The sequence below is a fragment of the Aythya ferina genome, assembly GCF_964211825.1.
Source record: "Aythya ferina genome assembly, chromosome: 32".
Classification (NCBI taxonomy): domain Eukaryota; kingdom Metazoa; phylum Chordata; class Aves; order Anseriformes; family Anatidae; genus Aythya; species Aythya ferina.
In genome coordinates, this window is record NC_140329.1 from 1,352,948 (window position 1) to 1,374,449 (window position 21,502).

General features: G+C 55.8%; 2 protein-coding genes across 2 annotated transcripts in view; one reads left to right on the plus strand and one right to left on the minus strand.

The window, feature by feature from the left end:
• LOC311425637 (olfactory receptor 14A16-like) overlaps positions 1-21,502 on the plus strand; it is a gene marked incomplete at both ends in the record, with an annotated part of 210,404 nt that overhangs the window by 2,547 nt on the left and 186,355 nt on the right. The window lies entirely within an intron of this gene.
• On the minus strand, positions 4,159-5,094 carry LOC311425608 (olfactory receptor 14J1-like; the record flags this gene model as incomplete). Its single annotated transcript, XM_084501545.1, has 1 exon — positions 4,159-5,094. One exon carries the CDS (start codon positions 5,092-5,094, stop codon positions 4,159-4,161), a length of 936 nt encoding a protein of 311 aa, XP_084357671.1.

The window sequence follows — 21,502 nt, forward strand, 5'->3', positions numbered from 1 at the left end:
CTAGGGAGGTGATCGTCCCCCTGTACTCGGCTCTGGTGAGGCCGCACCTCGAGTACTGTGTTCAGTTTTGGGCCCCTCGCTACAAGAAGGACATCGAGGTGCTTGAGCGGGTGCAGAGAAGGGCGACAAAGCTGGTGAGGGGCCTGGAGAACAAGTCCTACGAGGAGCGGCTGAGGGAGCTGGGCTTGTTCAGCCTGGAGAAGAGGAGGCTCAGGGGCGACCTTATCGCTCTCTATGGGTACCTCAAGGGATGCTGTAGCGAGGTGGGGGTTGGCCTGTTCTCCTACGTGCCTGGTGACAGGACGAGGGGGAATGGGCTTAAGTTGAGCCAGGGGAGTTTTAGGTTAGATGTTAGGAAGAACTTCTTTACCGAAAGGGTTGTGAGACATTGGAACAGGCTGCCTAGAGAAGTGGTGGAGTCACCATCCCTGGAAGTCTTTAAAAGACGTTTAGATGTAGAGCTTAGGGATATGGTTTAGTGGGGACTGTTAGTGTTAGGTCAGAGGTTGGACTCGATGATCTTGAAGTCTCTTCCAACCTAGAAATTCTGTGATTCTGTGATTCTGTGAATAAGGTGCTGCACAGTGGACCCAGTGGCTGGGGACACTGCTGTGGGTTGAGACACTGCCTGCTTTTGTAACCTCTGCTCATCAGGATTACCTAGTGAGTGAAGTCATCCTAAAAACAAGCTCTGTTCCATGGACATGAGGACTCAGACTGATTTAAGGTACCACAGAAAAGTTCTCAGAAATACTGCCAGGTATCACATAACTACAGAACGTTTGAGGTTGGAAGGGAGCTCTGGTGAACATGAGTGAGCACAAGGTGAACATGAGTGAGCACAAATGCCTGATGTGTCAGCCCTTGCCTCCTGGCTGACATCTGTGCTTTTCAGATCACACCTGCCAGCATCCCCGATAAGGCAGCAGAAGGTACCTGCTTGGCATGCTGATTGTGAGATGCCCTCTGTCTGAGAGTCTGATAGGCTCCATGCAGGAAGAGGCCTTGGGTGTGAGTTTTCATGGGGGTTTTCCTTCTGCCTGAGTACGTGATGGGACAGGAACAGGCACTCAACTTGGTCACATCTACCTGAGAAGCTGGAAGGCCAGCAGCAGGCATGTGGAGAAGACCAAGATCACTGGTGTGAGGAATGTTTTAACAATTCGTGTCCATAAAGAACAATTCTGTTTGAATCGTTTGAATCCTGTCTGCCTCTGGGCCCTGCACTGGCAATTCAATTCTTGAACCACAGATGCAGGGTGTCCCAGTCTCCCCCTCATTCTAGTCAATTTATCACTTCTTAAATTTATGAACCTGTTTGCTTTTGTTATTCCGGACTTCTATTTCTAACACTGCTATAGATGTGTCTGTGAGTGGCTGGGGAAGAATGTTTTAATTACTCGTGTGTCTGGGAGTTTCAGAACAACTGATAGCAACTAGTGACTGTTATGGGATACTATGTGGATCTTTGGTATCTGGTTAGGGGGGGGCGAGAGATAAAGAGGAAGGAGAAAGAAGCTGAAGGACGGCTGGGAGACAAGACTTGAAGAGGATGTTCTGTAAACTTGGTATGGTGCCCAGTAAGTACAAAGGGGGAGAGGAAGACTACGAGCCTTCAGCATGAAAGACCCCTAGAGACCCCCAGAAGAGACCCCAGAGGAGACTGCGCATGCTCCAGTAGGAGGGACTGCACCCCGGAAGCTAATTTTAATAATCTATTTTTTTTTAGAAGTAGTAATGAATATGTATTAGTCTAGAAGCATAAAAATCAGCTGCTTGATGTAACTGGTGTGCGTCCTGGTGGAGCGGAGACTCCCGGTACACCCAGCGCTGTTTGCTTACCTCTATTCCTTTATATTCTTTCAATAAATCCTATTTTTTTATTTAATCCTAATTTGAATCCTGAGCCATTTATAACACTGGCAAGGCTGGAAGGCCCCAGCCGAACTAAGGTCTTTGTCCCCTTGGCTATAGTAACTGTCTCCGCTACTGATGCTCATGAGGAGACATGCTGTGCTCATGACACTGCAGCCTTGTGGCCTCTTTACAATCCTGTGTAAAGGCATAGTGATCTTATGACTGTGATTGTGTTGTTTGGTGTGTTGTGGAACAGCTCGTCCTTGCAGGGAGGGGTTTAAGTTGCTGAGCACATAAGCAGGAGAAAACAAGGATCTAACCAAGCTCTGAGGCAATGCTGGTGAGACAGTGGCAAAGTTGGTGGAACTTTGTGGCTTGGCTTGTACCCCTGACACTTGCAGCTGGAAATGCTGGCCAGAGGGCAGCAGAAGAAGATGATGGATGAAGAAACAACCTTCACAGAGCCAGTTCAACCCCAACTCAAATGGTGCACATGAGCATTTGTAGACATGCTTATACAACACCAAGGAGGAGCCTGGTGGCCCTTGTGACATGTGTTGGCCCCATATGTCAGAACAGCTGCTGGGTAGGAGGGTATAAAACTGGGACTCCTCCAGAGGAGAGAGATGAGACGCTATCAAGGACAACGTTGCCTCAGTGGGGATGCCTGTTTAAGCAGTGTGACTACTGACACCTTCCTCTAGGCCATCAATGATTGGGAAAAGCTTCACAGTCATCGGTACCATTGTCATTTCCCTGGGGTTGGTATGTGTGTAAATATCTCGTAATAAAGCTTGCTTACTTTATATATATATATATATATATATATAAGTACTGTCTGGTCCTTGCTAAACTGAACCAATCAGCTTCAGCCCCTGGAATCTCACTAGAACAGAGCCTGATAGGCCCCATGTAGGAAGAGGCCTTGGGTGTGGGCTTTAAAGTTCCTTCTGCCTGAGCACATGGTGGGACAGCAACAGGAACACAGATTGGTCACAACTACCTAAGAAGCTGGAAGGGCACAGCAGACCTGGAAGATCCTGGTGAAATTTCTTCTGTCTGATCAGTTCACAGTGCAAAAGAAGGCTGATGGGTTAGGGCCAGAGGTCACCCAGAAAGAGTCTGTGGTCAGCCAATGCCATTGTGTTTCAAGGAACAGTCGGGGAGGGTGGGGAGAAATCAGTGAAAGTAACGAAATGCTTGGATGAGAGCAAGGGGGAGAAGCAAGGTGGGTGACTAAACCTTGGACCTCAAGCTTCACAGGGCCTCATCTTTACTCAGTATCAGTCTCCTGCACAGTGCCTTGGTCTGTCTGTAATCATGGACTCCAATTGTGTGCTCTAATAAGTCCATGGGGAGGTTTCTCAGTAATGACCCTCCCTGGAGACCATTAAACTCCAGGACACTTTGAAGTCTCCTACTGACTTTAACTTCTCTTGCAGTTACATCATTCTCTCACTGCCTGAGGTTCACGGACTCGGCACCAAATGCACCATGGGGATCATTACAATTCAGCCATTTTCTTCCAGTCTTCTAGACTTGTCCTGTTAGTTAGTGAGGTATCAAAGCTGCTGGTAAAGAGGAAGTTTCAGTGACAACTTTACAGAAAGCAGTATCTTTATTTAAGAGTAGTTTCCATTAGCTCAGAGTTTTGAGAAGAAGTGATAGCATCATTCTCTAGTTGACATTGGTCCAAAGTTTCTCCTAAGGAGCTCTGTATGTATAGGAAAAGCAGCCCCTTGAAGTCCTAGACTGTATGGATAACCTTGCTCCTCCCCTCCTCATGCCCAGCACTTCTCTCAGCAACCATATGGGACCTCCCATGTGGGAATGTTTGAGATAGGTAGGAAATGATGTATAGAAATACAATTACAGAGTTGGCTGTGAGGACGATGAGATAGAAAACTGGAATTCAGGCTGGGTTGAAGCTCCCTCAGGATCCAAAAACCAACTGGGTAGGTGAGATGTATCTGTATGATCAAAGAGTAAGGGGAGGGGAATCTGGAGAAGAATGGAGAGTGCACGTGTCCAGGTAGTCTGCTGGAAAGGTGGCATCCAATATGGTCTGTTTAATCAGGCCAGGTGGAAATACCTGAAAGACTGGGGAGATTAAGTGAAGTGCATAAGAGACAGACTCCTAGCAATGAAAGTATGGGAGAAGATGAGTACTTTTTCTACTCCTGCAATACACATCCTAAAAAATAATATTCTAGAAGTGTTCCATCCTTTCAGATAATTGTAGTGTGCTGATCAAGACAAAGAAAAGAAGTCTATATCTGCTGGAAGGTCCAATCAAATTCCTCAGCACATCCTGGAAAACATCCATGACATCACTTTCCTAATGGCTTCCTTGAGCTCCTGGTTCCTCATGCTGTAGATGAGGGGGTTCAATACTTGAGGCAGCACTGAGTATAGAACTGCCACTGCCAGGTTCAGGGATGGGGAGGAGATGGAGGTGGGCTTCAGGTAGGAAAAAATGCCAGTGCTGATAAACAGGGAGACCACGAACAGGTGAGGGAGGCATGTGGAAAAGGCTTTGTGTCGGCCCCGCTCAGAGGGCATCCTCAGCACGGCCCTGAAGATCTGCACATAGGACAGCACAATGTAAACAAAACACCCCAAAAACACAAAAACACTAAATGTGAGAAGCCCAATTTCTCTTAGGTAGGAGTTTGAGCAGGAGAGCTTTAGGATCTGGGGAACTTCACAGAAAAATTGGTCAATAACACAGCCTCTGCAGAATGGCAGTGAAAATGTATTGGCAGTGTGCAGCAGAGCATAGAGAACCCCACTGCCCCAGGCAGCTGCTGCCATCTGGGCACAAGCTCTGCTGCTCAGGAGGGTCCCGTAGTGCAGTGGCTTACAGATGGCAATGTAGCGGTCATAGGACATGATGGTGAGAAGACAATATTCTACTGAAAACAAAAAGAAGAAGAAAAAGACCTGTGCAGCACATCCTGTGTAGGAAATGGCCCTGGCGTCCCACAGAGAATTGGCCATGGCTTTGGGGAGAGTGGTGGAGATGCAGCCCAGGTCGAGGAGGGCGAGGTTGAGGAGGAAGAAGTACATGGGGGTGTGGAGGCGGTGGTCGCAGGCTACGGCGGTGAGGATGAGGCCGTTGCCCAGGAGGGCAGCCAGGTAGATGCCCAGAAAGAGCATGAAGTGCAGGAGCTGCAGCTCCCGCGTGTCTGCAAATGGCAGGAGGAGGAACTCTGTGATGGAGCTGCTGTTGGACATCTGATCCTCCTGGACAAAGGGGACAATCCAAGGAGGAAATTACACTGATAATTAGGAGAGGCATGTCTGAGAAGAAACCTACTCCTCATTGAAGAAGTGACCTTCTCCTTTCTGAGACCCTTCTTCCCTTCCCCTGCTTGAGCTTTGGTTGGTGGTGCCACTGGGAGCAGGGGACTCTGCTGTGGGCTCTGCAGAAGTCAGGCCTATCCTGCAGCTCAATGTGAAAACAAACCAGGAGTGATCTCTGATTAAATCTCTCTCTGATGTATGTGGACTTCCCAGCAATACCAGTCTCAAAACCCTTGACTGCAGAATAGAGTGCATGGTGTACTTTGTTCCAGTTGCCTGTGTCACACTCAGGAACAGTAGAAAACCCTTGCGTTTGTATTCCAGGTAAGATCTTGTGAGCCCCAGCTAGCAAAATGACTACCCTTAGTGCAGTAAGGACAGTCCGTCCATATGTCCTGGTCTCAGACAGATTCCTCAAGGGCTCAGTCCAGTTGCCCACATTTAGCAGCCCAATGAATGGAATCCAGTCCTCTGGACTAGAGGAATTCCCTGGAAGGAGGTTCAGCTTTTTCCTTCCCCATAGACCGCATTGCCAAGAGCCCATACATAAGAAGGGAGGCTGGGAATTTTCCTCCTACAGACAGGTCTGGGGGGTGGGACCCATAGGGTCAGTGCTTCAGCTGCATCTGAAAGCCAGATCTGCAGGGAGCCGTAAAACAAGAACAGTAGCAGCAGGTGCAGGAACAGAGTGAAATAGCACAGGGCTTCTAACAGGGGAGGCAAGGCCAGGGACCAACGGGAACTGACGAGAGTCTGCTCTACTGCATTTCCTCCTGATGAGATTAAGAGTCATGTCCTGAATCCTGTGAGCTTGACTGTAAACAGGGAGGTGCCATAAGACTCTGTTGGCACTGTCCTGCCATTCCCTGCCCAAGGCTCTGCTGCCTGAAGCTGTCCCTGCCTGCAGCTGGGTCTCTGTCCCCACGCCTCCTGCCTGCAGCTCACAGCCCCCCTGCCACCCGCTGGGTGCTCAGCTCTGCCCTGCAGACACCTCCCGGCAGCAGGGCTTTGCCCAGGGGCAGCTCGCTGGGGGCACGTCCTAGAGCCCAGGGCACACAGAAACTGCTGACACTGTGCATGCGGTGGTGGAGCTTTCTGTCAGCTGAGGGGCAGGAAGGGACTTGGTGAGATCCTTGGTGAGCTGCTTGTGAAGGCTTAGGACTCTCAGACTTTTCTTGGAAATAACAGCTTATATTTCTATTCCCAGTAAGATACAAGAAGAGAAAACTGAAAGCAGAGGCTAAGGGAAGATGAGGGTGAAGATCCCTCTGAAATTCCCTTGGTGTGCTGTGGATCTGTGAGCAGGCTGCCCCAGGCAGCAGCCTCCCACCAGCAGCAGGACCCTGCCCTGACAGGGGGGCTACTTTCACCCGCAGGTTCTCCCTGCAGCGCCCTGGGCAGCTCCCCGGGCAGGCTGAGGGCTGAGCCTAGCAGGCGGCAGAGGCCCTGTCCTAGCACACAGCCCCTGGGGCACAGCAGGGACCCTGCTCTGCACCACAGCCCTGGACACCCCTGCCTGCACCCCGGCTTCTCCTGCCTCCAGGACTTGCGGCTGCATTGCCCTCCAGCCAGAGACTTACCAGGTGCAGGGCTGGGAAGTCTTCTCCAGCAGGGAGCTCTGGGCATGCTGCCACTTCTGCCTGCCTTTAAGCACTGTGTCTCTGCAGGCAGTGCCCCCAGCCCTGCTGCGCTGTGCACAGGAGCTGCTCCTGGGCAGAGCTGTCTCTCTGCAGCACTGCCCGCTTGCCAGGAGCTCCCCTTGGGCCCAGGAGCCTGGCCCAGCTCAGCAGCAGAGGCCCAGCCCAAGGCCTCCCTTGCTCTGCCCCCCACCAGGCTCCCTGCACATGGCCCTGAGGCTGCAGGGGAACCTGCTGGCAAACAGCCTGAAGGAATCCCTGGGCTCCCGTCTCCCACACTGGCACACACACTTCTTGACAGCAGGATCATTTCCCCTAGCACAAAGAGCAATTATCTCTAACAATCACCTCTTCTTATCCCAGTTGGTGGTGGGACACCCAGATGTGGTCATGGAAGTAACTCCTTTAACCCCCTGCTGAAGGAAGGGATTTAGCAGACTCGGTTGGGATCCGCATAGCCCTTACAGACAGACCCCAGTCTAGTGGCAGAGTGGACAGAATGAATCATACTCTCAAGACTCAGGCGAAGCGTGTCAAGAAACTTCAGTGCTCTGAAGACAGATTTTACCCTGTCTCTTGCAAAAGGCCCAGCCCCAGGACAAGCCTCAAACCCCACCTTCCTGGAAGGGCTCCCAGGAGCACAGGCGTGTTGAGGCAGGAACACAGCAGTGACTTCTCCAGCGCTCCACTTCCTCTATTCCGTGGCCTTTGTCAGAATTTGGAGATGCTCCTGGTGGATGGGCCAGGAACCGCTAGGAATGAACTGGGCAGAAGGGAGGTGACTGTTTCTCAGGACAAGAAGGGAAATCTCTCGTCTGTCTCATGAGCTGTGCTGTCTCCATGCTGCTGACGTCATAAGCCTTCTTATGACACAGGCTGATGTCACAGGGGGATGCCCTGCATCACCAGGATGTAAGCACTGGAGCAGCAGCAGTGCCGGCACTTCCCTGCAAGGCCTGGTCCTTGCTGGGCACTGCTTGGGTGCTTCCCAGCACTGTCCTTCTGTGGCCAGGAGTGGGGTCAGCAGGCAGCAAGCTTGCACTGGGCGACCCTCTCTGACGAGCGGAGGAGCAGGTGCACATTGCTCCTGCCCAGGACCCCAGTCCTGGTCCGGTCACCAGCCTTAGTCCCCAGCCCTGGTCCCCAGCCCTACTCCGGTACCCAGCCCTGGTCCGGCCTCCAGCCCTAGTCCCGAGCCCTGGTCCCTAGCCCTGGTCCCCAGCCCTGGTCCCCCGCCCTGGACCAGTCCGCAGCCCTGGTCTCCAGCCCTGGTCCCCAGCCCTGGTCCACAGCCATGGTCCTTTCCCCAGCCCTTGTCCCCAGACCTGGTCCCCATCACTGGTCTGGTCCCCAGTGCTTGTCCCCAGCCATCATCCCCAGCCCTGGTCCCCACCCCAGGACTGGTCTCGAGCCTTGGTCCCCAGCCCTGGTCTCCAGCCCTGGACACCAGCCCAGGTTGGGTCCCCAGCCCTGGTCCCCAGCCCTGGTGCAGTCCCCAGCTGTGGTCCCCAGCCCTGGTTTACAGTGCGGGTCTGGTCCCCAGCTCAGGTCCCCAGCCCTGTTCCCATCCCCATTCCTGGTCCCCATCACTGATCCGGTCCCAAGCCCTGGTCCCCGGCCCAGGTTCCCATTCCTGGTAGACAGCCCTGGTACACTCCCCAGCTGTAGTCCCCAGCCCTAGTCCACAGCGCTGGTCTGGTCCCTAGCCCTGGTCTCCAGCCCTGGTTCCCAGCCCTGGTCCCCAACCATGGACTGGTCCCCGCCCTATTTCTAAGACCAGGTCCACAGCCCTGGTCCCGTCCGTAGCTCTGGTCCCCAGCCATGGTCCCCAGCCTCTCCTGAGCTGTGCTGTCTCCATGCTGCTGACATCATAAGCCTTCTTATGACACAGGCTGATGTCACAGGGGGATGCCCTACATCACCAGGATATCGTCACTGGAGCAGCGGCAGTGCCGGCACTTCCCTGCAAGGCCTGGTCCCTGCTGAGCACTGCTTGGGTGCTCCCCAGCTCTGCCCTTCTGTGGCCAGGAGTGGGGTCAGCAGGCAGCAAGCTTGCAGTGGGCGACCCTCGCTGACGGGTGGAGGAGCAGGTGCACCTTGCTTCTGCCCTGGTCCCCAGCACTAGTCCCCAGGCCTGTTCCCCAGCCCTGTTCCGATCCCCAGCCCTCGACCCCAGCAGTTGCCTGATACCAAGCCCTCATCCGGTCCCCATCCCTGGTGTGGTCCCCAGGCATAGTCTCGTCCCAGATCGTGGTCCTCAGCCCTGGTCCATTCCCCAGCCCTGGTCCCCAGCCCTGGTACTTAGGCTAGGTCCCCAGCCCTGGATCCCAGCCCTGGTCCAGTCCCCAGCCCAGGTCCTCAGACTTAGACCACAACCCTGGTCCCCTGCCCTGGTCCTGTCCCCAGCCTTAGTCCATAGCCCTGGTCCCCAGCCCTGTTCCGGTCCCCATCCCAGGTCCAGACTCCCACCATGGTCCCAACCTTGGTCTCCATCGCTGGTCCTTACCCCAGCCCTGGTTCCCAGCCCTGGTCCCCAGCCCTGGTCCAAAGCCACGGTCCCCAGCCCTGGTCCGGTCCCAAGCACTGGTCCCCTGTCCTGGCCCGGTCCCTAGCCCTGGTCCCCAGCCCTGGTCTGGTCCCCAGACTTCGTTCCAAGCCCTTGTCCCCAGCCCCAGCCCCAGCCCTGGTCCGGTCCTCAGCCCTGTTCCAGTCCCCAGCCCTGGTAAGGTCCCCAGCCCTGGTTCCCAGGTCTAGTCCCCAGGCCTGGTCCAGTCCCCAGCCCTGGTCCCCAGAACTGGTCCCCAACCCTGATCCCCAGCCCTTGTTTGGTCCCCAGCCCTGGTCCAGTCCCCAGCCCTGGTCCCGAGACCTGGTGCAGTCCTCAGTCCTGGTCCCGAGCCCTTGACACCAGCCCTGGTCCCGTTTCTTGCCCTGGTCCCAAACCCTTGACACCAGCCCTGGTCCCGTTTCTTGCCCTGGTCCCAAGCCCTTGTCCCCAGACATGGTCCCCAGACCTAATCCCCATCCCTGGTCCTGTCCCCAGCCCTGCTCCGGTCCCCAGCCCTGGTCCCCAGCTGTGCTCCGGTCCCCAGCCCTGAACCGCAGGCCTGGTCTGGTACCCAATCATGGTCCCCAAACCTGGTCCCCAGCCCTGGTCCCAAGCCCTAGTCCAGTCCCCAGCCGTGGTCCCCAGGCCTAGTCCCCAGGCCTGGTCCAGGCCTCAGCCCTGGTCCCCAGCCCAGGTCCGCAACCCTGGCCCGGTCCCCAGCCCTGGTCCTCAGCCCTGTCCCCAGCCCTGGTCCCCAGCCCTGCTCCCCTGCCCTGGTCCCTAGCCCTGGTGTGGTCCCAATCACCGGTCCCAGACCTGGTCCCCAAACATTGTCCCCAAACCTGGTCTCCAGAATTGGTCTGTTCCCCAGCCCTGGTCCCCAGCCCTGATCCCGAGCCCTGGTGCAGTTCCCAGCACTGGTCCATAGCCCTGGTCCCCAGCCCTGGTCCCCAGCAATGTTTTGGTCCCCAGCCTTGTTTCCTAGACCTGGTCCCCAGGCCTGGTCCAATCCCCAGCCCTGGTACCCAGCTCTGGTCCCCAGCCTTAATCTGAAGCCATTGTCCCCAAACCTGGTCCTGTCCCCAGTCCTGGTCCCCAGACATGGTACCCAAACCTGGTCCCAAGCCATGGTTCCCATCCCTGGTCCTGTCCCAAACACTGGTCCGGTCCCCAGCCCTGGTCCCTAGCCCTGGTCCCCAGCCCTGGTCCCCCGCCCTGGACCAGTCCGCAGCCCTGGTCTCCAGCCCTGGTCCCTAGCCCTGGTCCACAGCCATGGTCCTTTCCCCAGCCCTGGTCCCCAGACCTGGTCCCCAGCCCTGGTCCGGTCCCCAGCTCAGGTCCCCTGCCCTACTCCGGTCCCCATGCCTGGTTCCCATCACTGGTCTGGTCCCCAGTGCTTGTCCCCAGCCATCATCCCCAGCCCTGGTCCCCACCCCAGGACTTGTCTCGAGCCTTGGTCCCCAGCCCTTGTCTTCAGCCCTGGACACCAGCCCGGGTTGGGTCACCAGCCCTGGTCCACAGCCCTGGTCCGGTCCATAGCTCTGGTCCCCAGCCCTGGTCCCCAGCCTCTCCTGAGCTGTGCTGTCTCCATGCTGCTGACGTCATAAGCCTTTTTATGACACAGGCTGATGTCACAGGGGGATGCCATGCATCACCAGGATATTGTCACTGGAGCAGCGGCAGTGCCGGCACTTCCCTGCAAGGCCTGGTCCCTGCTGGGCACTGCTTGGGTGCTCCCCACTGCTGTCCTTCTGTGGCCAGGAGTGGGGTCAGCAGGCAGCAAGCTTGCACTGGGCGACCCTCGCTGATGGGCGGAGGAGCAGGGGCACCTTGCAGAGGAGCTGTGGTTGAGGAGCCAGGGCAGGCATCCCTTGTTCTGAGCTGAGGGCCAGCAGTAAGCGAGATGGAGGGCTGCTGGACGGTGACCATCGCCTCTGACATGACTTCCCTGTTCCCAGTGCTCCTGCATCTCTCCCCCAAAGGTAAGGGTGTCAGGAGTCCCTTCCCACGGGGTGGCCCAAGGGCTGTCAGCTGTCCAAAGCTGCAGGTCCTGGTCTGGGAGGTGGTGGTGGTGCTGGACAGAGCTGGTGGCTGCTGCAAGAGCACTGCCTGAGTGTCCCGCTGGGCTCAGGGGACAATGTAGCAGCCAGGACTCCTGGGTCCTGATGCTAGGGCTCCTCCTCAGCCCTAGGGCTCCTCTGGGCATGGCTCAGCCTCCTTGTGATGGGGACAATCCAGGGCCAGGTTTCCCTGAGAGCTGGTGCCTCTTTGGGATCTGGCTCTGGGAGGAAGTCATCCTATGTTCCAGACGCTGGTGTGGCCTGCAACTCCCACAGGCCTTTCACGAATGTTCCAGAACTACCTGAGTTGGAAATCAAGCCTTAAACCCGGGACAAGTGCTGGGGACTGAACCAGGGCTGGGGACCAGAGCTGGAGACAGGACAAGGGCTAGGGACAGGACCAGGGCTGGCGACCATGGCTTGGGACCAGAGCTGGAGACCAGGACTGGGGACCAGGGCAGGGGACCAGGGCTGTGGACTGGACCAGGGCTGGGAACCAGGTCTAGGAAACAAGGCTGGGGACCAAACCATTGCTGGGGACCAGGGCTGGGGACCAGGGCTATGGACCAGGGCTGGGGACTGGACCAGGGCTGGGGACCAGGGCTGGGGAACAGACCAGGGCTCAGGACCAGGGCTGGGGACCAGGACTGAGGACCGCACCAGGGCTCGGGACCAGGGCTGGGGAGCAGGGCTGGGGACCGGACCAGGGTTGCGGACCTGGGCTGGGGACCAGGGCTGAGGCCTGGACCAGGCCTGGGGACTAGACCTGGGGACCACGGCTGGGGACCGGACTAGGGCTTGGGACCAGGGCTGGGGACCAGGTTTGGGGACCATGATTGGGTACCAGACCTGGCCTGCGGTTCAGGGCTGGGGACCGGAGCACGGCTGGGGACCAGGGCTGGGGACCGGAGCAGGGCTGGGGACAGGACCAGGGCTGGGGACTAGAGCTGGGGACCAGGGCTAGGGATCAGGCCTGGGGACCGCACCAGGGCTAAGGTCCAGGGCTGGGGACTAGGCCTGGAAACCAGGGCTGGGGACCAAGACTGGGGAACAAACCAGGGCTGGGGACCAAGGCTGGGGACAAGGGATGGGAGCAGGGCTGGGGACCCAATCAGGGCTGTGGACCAGGGCTGGGGACCCAACCCGGGCTGGTGTCCAGGGCTGGAGACAAGGGCTGGGGACCAAGGCTCTAGACCAGTCCTGGGGTGGGGACCAGAGCTGGGCACGATGGCTGGGGACAAGCACTAGGGACCGGACCAGTGATGGGGACCAGGCATGGGGACCGGAGCAGGGCAGAGGACCTGAGCTGGGGACTGGACCAGGGCTGGGGACTGGATCATGGCTGTGGACCAGGGTTGGGGACCAGGGCTGGGGACGAAGTCTGGGGATCGGGTCTGGGGACCAGGGCTAGGGACCAGGGCTGGGGACCAGGGCTGGGGACCAGGGCTGGGGACTAGGGCTGGGGACAGGACCAGAGCTCACGACTTGGGCTGGGATCCGGACCAGCATTTTTTACCAGGGCTGGGGACCAGGGCTCGGGACTAGGGTTGGGAACTGGACCAGCGCTGGGGACCAGGGTTCAAGGCAAGGGCTGGAGTCCAGAGCTATGGGCCGGACCAGGGCTTTGGACCTGGGCTTGGAACCAGGGCTGGGGACCAGTCCAGGGCTGGGGACCAAGGCTGGGGACAAGGGCTGGGGACTTGACCCGGGTTGGGGTCCAAGGCTGGGGACCGGACCCTGGCTGGGGTCCAGGACTGGGGACCAAGGCTGGGGACAAGGGCTGGGGACCAAGGATGGGAACCAGGGCTAGGATCCAGGGCTGGGGATGTGTCTAGTGCTAGGGACCGGGGCTGGGGACAATTGCTGGGGTCCGGAATAGGGCTGGAGACCAGGGCTTGGGACGGGACCAGAGCCGGGGACCAGGGCTGGGGACTAGGGCTGGAGGCTGGACCAGGGCTGGGTACCGGAGCAGGGCTGGGGACCAGGGCTGGGGACTAAGGCTGGTGACCGGACCAGGACTGGGGTCCTGGGCAGGAGCAATGTGCACCTGCTCCTCCGCTCGTCAGAGAGGGTCGCCCAGTGCAAGCTTGCTGCCTGCTGACCCCACTCCTGGCCACAGAAGGACAGCGCTGGGAAGCACCCAAGCAGTGCCCAGCAAGGACCAGGCCTTGCAGGGAAGTGCCGGCACTGCTGCTGCTCCAGTGCTTACATCCTGGTGATGCAGGGCATCCCCCTGTGACATCAGCCTGTGTCATAAGAAGGCTTATGACGTCAGCAGCATGGAGACAGCACAGCTCACGAGACAGACGAGAGATTTCCCTTCTTGTCCTGAGAAACAGTCACCTCCCTTCTGCCCAGTTCATTCCTAGCGGTTCCTGGCCCATCCACCAGGAGCATCTCCAAATTCTGACAAAGGCCACGGAATAGAGGAAGTGGAGCGCTGGAGAAGTCACTGCTGTGTTCCTGCCTCAACACGCCTGTGCTCCTGGGAGCCCTTCCAGGAAGGTGGGGTTTGAGGCTTGTCCTGGGGCTGGGCCTTTTGCAAGAGACAGGGTAAAATCTGTCTTCAGAGCACTGAAGTTTCTTGACACGCTTCGCCTGAGTCTTGAGAGTATGATTCATTCTGTCCACTCTGCCACTAGACTGGGGTCTGTCTGTAAGGGCTATGCGGATCCCAACCAATACCTAATAGTCTGCTTCTTTCAGTAACTCCCTTGGCTATCAAACACCTCTGTCCGATGGCGTTCCCAAAGGTGCCCCAAATCTCAGAATTCTTTCTTTTACCAGAGCTTGTACTACTTCTCTCGCCTTCCTGGTACGACACGGAAAGGCCTCAGGCCAGCCTGCAGACGAGTCCACGAGGACTAACAAATACTTCAGCCCCCCTTTTCTAGGCAGTTCGCTAAAGTCTATCTGCCAATACTCTCCAGGTGCCTGCCCCTCAGCAGTGGATTTTTGTGTGTTTAGTGGATTGTTTCTCCAACATATGTCACGCCTTTCTGTGACTGACCTAGGAGCCTCCACCATGTTGCTGCATATAAATGAGAGGGGTTTTGCCTCTCGGCTGAAGCCGTCCCCATGCTCTCAGCATATTTAAACAAACTAACTGCAGCTACAGCCTCTTCTTTGTCTGAAAGCCGATCTCAGCTGATGAGGAAGTAATGGGACCAGCAAACCTTTCTGGCTGCAGCAGCTCGAGCCCGGCTGCCCTGGCCCTGCGGCAGGAGGAGCTGCCTGAAGACCCCCAGGGATGGCACGGAGGGGCTGCAGTCCTCCCAGGGACTATGAATGAGTTGGCCTGTGGAGTGCTGGATGTAGGGCTGGGCCCTGAAACCTCATCTCTTTCCATGTGCTGAAAAGCAGCTGGACTATGACATGCATTTTGCAGAAGGAGTGTCAAGACACAGGTTTTCCTGCTTGCTAGTCCCAGATCCTGGTGAACATCACCTAGGTCGGTCCACCTGGCAGCTGTGCACAGAAGCTGTCCCCAAGAACCCACAGAAACCTTGGGAATGTTTGCACCCTGCAGTGTCCCTTTCCTGTGACCGTCCGAGTGATTAAAGGCCCCCAGGGTGACATGGGGTCATTGAATTCATCTTAGTCCAGTGGCTTCCACAAGACTGTCTGCTTCTTCAGCCTGACTGCAGGCATCTACCTCTGACCACAAGGTCACCCTGACTGGCTCTGCTCTGACCCTCACCCACAAGGGCTCCCCCAGTCTGCTGCCCATCCCATAGAGGAGCTCCAAGCATCCAGACAGAACCTTCACATGGAGGGCAACCCCCTATTGATCACCCCTGCCTGTCTCTTCTGGACAATCTGCACCCATCCTGCACAGCACCCCAAGCTGAGGGACCTGTCCCCCCACACCTCAGCAGCTCTTCCATCAATGTCCCAGCCCTGTGACAGCAGGCGGGGATCCAGCTCCTTCTGCCTGTGCCCCAGGCTGAGGGCATTGGGGCACATCTGGGCTGCAGCACCTCAGCTGTGGTACAAGGGCCAAACTCAGGCTTGTCCCAGATCTTGTGCCCAAGAGCCTGGGCATGAAGAGGCTTTCCTTCACAGCAGAGACCTGCTGCCGTGGATGGCAGATGGCCCTAGGAGGATGAAATGAGGGGCCTGAAGCACAGTACGCCCTGGTGTTCCTGAGGCCAGAAGTAAACAGGCCTGAGCTGTGCTGCCTTGACTGCAGAGGGCCTTTTGTGGTGTCAGTGCAGCCCTGAGGGCCGGTGCTGGAGCTGGGGCTGATCTCCAGGCACGAGAATGGATGCTGAAAATATCCTTGGCTATGCTCATCCTGTGATACAGGGACACAGAAAAAAATCACTGGGTTGTGTCTTGACTGAGTAAGGGATTGGGGTAAGACGCAGCAGCAGTGTTTGCAAACCAAAGGACACAAGTGGAAACCCTGGTGTGATGTACCTCATATCCATGCACTGCCTGGATAGAGGAGGGATAAACCTTTGCTTTCTGCAGCCCTGGGAAGTGGTCACTTGCTCATAAGCACCAGGTCTGTCAGAGATGCCTTCAGGGGTATCCGTTAAGTACCAGCTATAGATGGCCAGAGGTGTCCTGTGGGTCCTGTGCTGCCTGTGTCAGCTGCATGCTCCAGTGGTGCTGGGCAGAGTTAGCATCTCGGGTAGCACTGCAGGCCTGGAATTGGCTATTACATGGAGCAGCTGCCCTGAATTTCATTAGATAATGTAGGGATGTCCATGAGACAAGTGCCATTAGAGTCCCTGGAGATGGAGGGAAAACTAGAGGGAGAGAGAGACTCAGCTCACCCTGTGGCACAGTTCTCCATTGGGTCAGATGGATGCCTCTACATGCTGCCCTGAGCCTACTGAGGAGGGACAGGTTTAGTTGTCCTAAATGGGTGCATTTGCTGTCATTTCAGCTGGCCAAAGGCACTCCCCACCAGTCTCCAAGGGGATGTCCCCATGTGCTGCCCTGTCCCTCATGGTACCTCCATGAGAGCTTGTAGATGCCTGCACATACCTCTGCCCCCTGACATGTCACCAGGTGATTGCAACCCCCTGATTTCCTCCATCTCCATTAATGATCCTGGAGATGAGACAAGGAGCTCATCTGCAGCTGCCCATGTTATGCACACCTAAACTGAGTGCAGAGGAATCCCAGCTCCCATGGGTTTGTGGCAGACATGGGAGGGATCTGAGTCCCATTGCAGCCCCAGGACAAAAACCCAACATGAGATGTTGGGTTAACTGACTCTGCTGAATCCCTTCCTTAAGCAGAGGGTTAAAGGAATTACTTTTATGACCATGTCTGGGTGTCCCACCATCAGCTGATGTGAGAAGAGGTGACTGTTACAGATAATTGTTTTTGTGCTAGGAGAAATGATCCTGCTGTCAAGAAGTGTGTGTGCCAGGTGAGGGCTGGAGCCCCAGCGATTCCTTCAGGCTGTTTGCCAGCAGGTTCCCCTGCAGCCCCAGAGCCATGTGCAGGGAGCCTGGTGGGGGGCAGAGCAAGGGAGGCCTTGGGCTGGGCCTCTGCTGCTGAACTGGGCCAGGCTCCTGGGCCCAAGGGGAGCTCCCGGCAAGTGGGCAGTGCTGCAGAGAGACAGCTCTGCCCAGGAGCAGCTCCTGTGCACAGCGCAGCAGGCCTGGGGGCACTGCCTGCAGAGACACAGTGCTTAAAGGCAGGCAGAAGTGGCAGCATGCCCAGAGCTCCCTGCAGGAGAAGACTTCCCAGCCCTGAATCCGTAAGTCTCTGGCTGGAGGGCAATGCAGCTGCAGTTTGTGGAGGCAGGAGAAGCCGTGGGTGCAGGCAGGGGTGCCCAGGGCTTTGGTGCAGAGCAGGGTCCCTGCTGTGTCCCAGGGGCTGTGTGGCGGGGCAGGGCCTCTGCCTTCTGCCAGGCTCAGCAATCAGCCTGCCCGGGGAGCTGACCAAGGCGCTGCAGGGAGAAGCTGCGGGTGGAAGGAGCCCCCCTGTCAGGGCAGGGTCCTGCTGCTGGTGGGAGGCTGCTGCCTGGGGCAGCCTGCTCACAGCTCCACGGCACAACCAGGGTGTATCCAAGGGGACTTTAAAAGAACTGGAAGAAGGAAGGGGATTTTGGCTTCAGTCTTTTCTTTCCTGAGCTTCATGAGATTTCAGTCTTCTCTGCTTTGGCTCTATGAGTGTAGAAATGGATGCTGTTATTTCTAAGAAGAGTCTGAGACTCACAATCTGTCAGAGTGGGGGTTACAAGAACACTTTCCTTGTAACCACCACCACCCTTACAATGTCAGCAGGGTCTGTGTGAGCTGGGCTCTAGGACATGCCCCCAGTGAGCTGCCCCTGGGCAGAGCCCTGCTGCCCGGAGGTGTCTGCAGGGCAGAGCTGAGCACCCAGAGGGTGGGATGGGGGATGTGAGCTGCAGGCAGGAGGCATGGGGACAGAGACCCAGCTGCAGGCAGGGACAGCTGCTATCAGCACAGCCATGGTCAGAGGGTGGGAGGGAGCTGCTCCCAGCAGCAACATGGGAGGGGGGATTTGGGCACTTCCCTGCCATCCCTGCAGTGCAGACACCTTCCCCTTAGCAATCCCCTGGTCTCCTTTCTCATCGAGCACAGATCTCCAGCCGTAATATCATTGAAATTTTATAAGCTGCTTTGTACTCACTGCAGTTTTGGGGATGAGAATTCAGGTGCAGCTCAAACACTGATGATGTTCCTGTCGCTCAGGTATGTCCATGAAAAAAGCATCGATGTTTCTTCCAAACTTTTGGGCCTCTGGGAAGTGTTTGTGTGGCTGGGAATGAGCTGGCTCTCTGTTCAGGACATCACATCTAACGACCTTTGACTCTACGTGGGGCTTCTGCTGGGCTGCAGGCTGCCATGCAGAAGGGCACAACTCTGCCCTAGCAGATCTGTGTTATCTAGCAGCACCATGGAGAAGACACATCAGTCCTGAGGCCATAGAAATGTTGCTGAACGGTTGTATAGGGGCAGCTGCTGTGATCCCTGTGTGTCCCTGGGGAAAAGCAGAGTGCTGAGAACCTCCTTAGATATGATGAGTTGGGTGAGGGGTTTGGAGATGCGCACTTTGAACCTGGATTCCTCTGCTGTCAGTAGCATTAAGGGTCTATTCAGAGGAACACCTAAGTGTGACCAACCTCCCAAGGTGCCTGCACTCGGCAGCTGAGACCAGGACTGATTGATACAACTTCTGTCTGCACACTGCCCTGAGGGACAGTCCCTTTGCCTTGCAGGATCCCCAAGATTTTACTTGGTGGGCAGTACACCAAGGATTTCTACCTTAAAGGACTTCTCAGGTGTGTAGGACAAGTACAAAAAAATACACAAAACATACACAATACACCAAGCCCTATTCTGCAGTTGAGTGAATTTCTGCAACAATGATGAAAAGTTCCTTTATATATAATGTCTACACAAATGTTGTTTTTTCTTCCTTTTAGACCAGCCTCAAGGTCAAGAGACATCAAATGTCCAACAGCAGCTTCATCACCAAATTCCTTCTCCTGCCATTTGCAGACACACGGGAGTTGCAGATCCTGCACTTCGCGCTCTTCCTGGGCATCTACCTGGCTGCCCTCCTGGGCAACGGCCTCATCCTCACCGCCGTAGCCTGCGACCACCACCTCCACACCCCCATGTACTTCTTCCTCCTCAACCTCGCCCTCCTTGACCTGGGCTGCATCTCCACCACTGTCCCCAAAGCCATGGCCAATTCCCTCTGGGACTCCAGGGCCATTTCCTATGCAGGGTGTGCTGCGCAGGTCTTTCTCTTTCTATTCTTCCTCTCTGCAGACTATTCCCTTCTCACCATCATGGCCTACGACCGCTATGTTGCCATCTGCAAGCCCCTGCACTACGGAAGCCTCCTGGGCAGCAGATCTTGTGCCCAGATGGCAGCAGCTGCCTGGGGCAGTGGGGTTCTCTATGCTCTGCTGGTCACTGCCAATACATTTTCACTGCCACTGGGCCGAAGCAATGCTGTGGACCAGTTCTTCTGTGAAATCCCCTCGATCCTCAAGCTCTCCTGCTCAAATTCCTACCTCAGGAATATTTGGGTACTTATGGTTGGTGCTTCTTTAGCATCCATGTGCTTTTTTTTCATTTTTTTTTCCTACGTGCAGGTCTTCAGGGCTGTGCTGAGGATGCCCTCTGAGCAGGGCCGGCACAAAGCCTTCTCCATGTGCCTCCCTCACCTGTTTGTGGTCTCCCTGTTTGTCATCACTGGACTTTTTTCCTACATGAAGCCCTTCTCAGCCTCCTTCCCAGCCCGAGACCTGATGGTATCATTTCTGTACTCAGTGATGCCTCCAGCACTGAACCCCCTCATCTACAGCATGAGGAACCAGGAGCTCAAGGGTGCCATTAGGAAAATGATTTCAGGAATGTTTCTGAAAAGTGATAAACTTCCCCTCTTTCTCCACAAATGACATCCTGGGTATTTGTTTCATGATCATTAGTGTTACTTTTATCTTCATTGACATTCCCATTCATTAGTTTCTTAGGAAAATGTTTTTTATATATCTACTGTCCACTGAGGAATGAAACTGCTCTGTCAGTTCTCTCTCTTTGCATCTGCTTAATAAAATAGGGTCTCCCCAACTGACTGCCTGAAGTCATGCTTCTTCTTTCAAAGCTGGTGCCAATAACATGGTTGAGGAGTGTGGTGGTTTCACACTGATGGGCAGCTGAACTCCACCACACCGCGCTTTCGCCCCCTCCTCAAAGGAACAGCCAGAGAAAACACAGTGGAAAAGGGCTCCAGTTTTTTTTTTAAAGGACAGGCAGAACACTTACCAATCGCAGTCATGGGTAAAACAGACTCACTGTAGGGAGATTAGGATAGTTTATTGAGCTTTAACTAACAGAGTGGAGCAGTGAGGATCTAAAAACAAAATAAAAACAGCTTCCCTCCTCCCCACCCTTTTGTACTTTCTTGCCTGCCTGTAGCAGTGCAGGGGAACGGGGCCTGTGGTCACTCCATGACGCTTTGTATCTGCTGCTCCTTCACTTCACTTCACTTCACTTCACTTCACTTCACTTCACTTCACTTCACTTCACTTCACTTCACTTCACTTCACTTCACTTCACTTCACTTCACTCAGTGCCCCTGCTCCTGCATGGGCTCCACTCCACAAGCTGCAGCTCCAGCCCCGGGCCTGCTCCTGCAGGGGCTCGCCATGGTCCACAGCTTCCTTCAGGTCACATCCACCTGCTCCACGGGCTCCAGCATGGAGATCTGCTTTGCTGTGGGACCCATGGGCTGCAGGGGCACAGCCTGCTCCACAAGGGGCCTCTTCATGGGCTGCATGGGAAATTCTGCTCTGGCACCTGGAGCACCTCCTGTCCTCCTTCTGCACTGACCTTGTTGTCTGCAGGGCTGTCCCTATTTACAGGTTCTCACTCCTCTCTCCCAGCTGCTGTTGTGCAGTAGAATTTCTCCTTTCTTTAATATCCTGTCACAGAGACACAACCAGCATTGCTCGTTGGCTCAGCTTTGGCCAATGGCTGCTCCTTTTTCAGCCAGCTGGAACTGAAGACAAGTAGCTTATTGCCATTCTGCAAGCTGTAAGAGATACCGGATAGGATTTAGGAGTAACCTCGTGGTGTCTAATGATTACAGAGATGGTGAATGGCCATTGAGGTAGGTAGCCATGACTGTACCACCTGGGGCAGAGGAACAGATGTCACCCAGGACATAAATGTTGAGCTGTGTGCAGAGCCCATGGGTTCTGCATGGGCAGCATGTGCCAGGGTGGGCAGTGACTGAAGCCCCACAAAGTGAGAGATCACCCAAGGTGGAACCTTCCACAGGGATACTGCCAACTTTAGATGTCCACAGCAAAAGAAGTACTCTACATTGTGGGATTCTGGGGGAGACCAATCTGCTCAAGGAAGGGATGATGGAGAAGGATTCCTGTGGCCCTCAGCAAAGTACCACCAGCTGGACCTAGAAGGAGACACCTGGAAACCTCTAGTGTCCTTGGAAATGTTCCCTAGCCTTTCTGAGCAACTGCTACAGCCACTGACCCCTCAGAGGGGCATTAGCAGCAGTGATCCTGATCCAGCTGGGTCTATCCTGTGCAGCACAGCCAGTGTGCAGTCACCTCTTGGGTACCA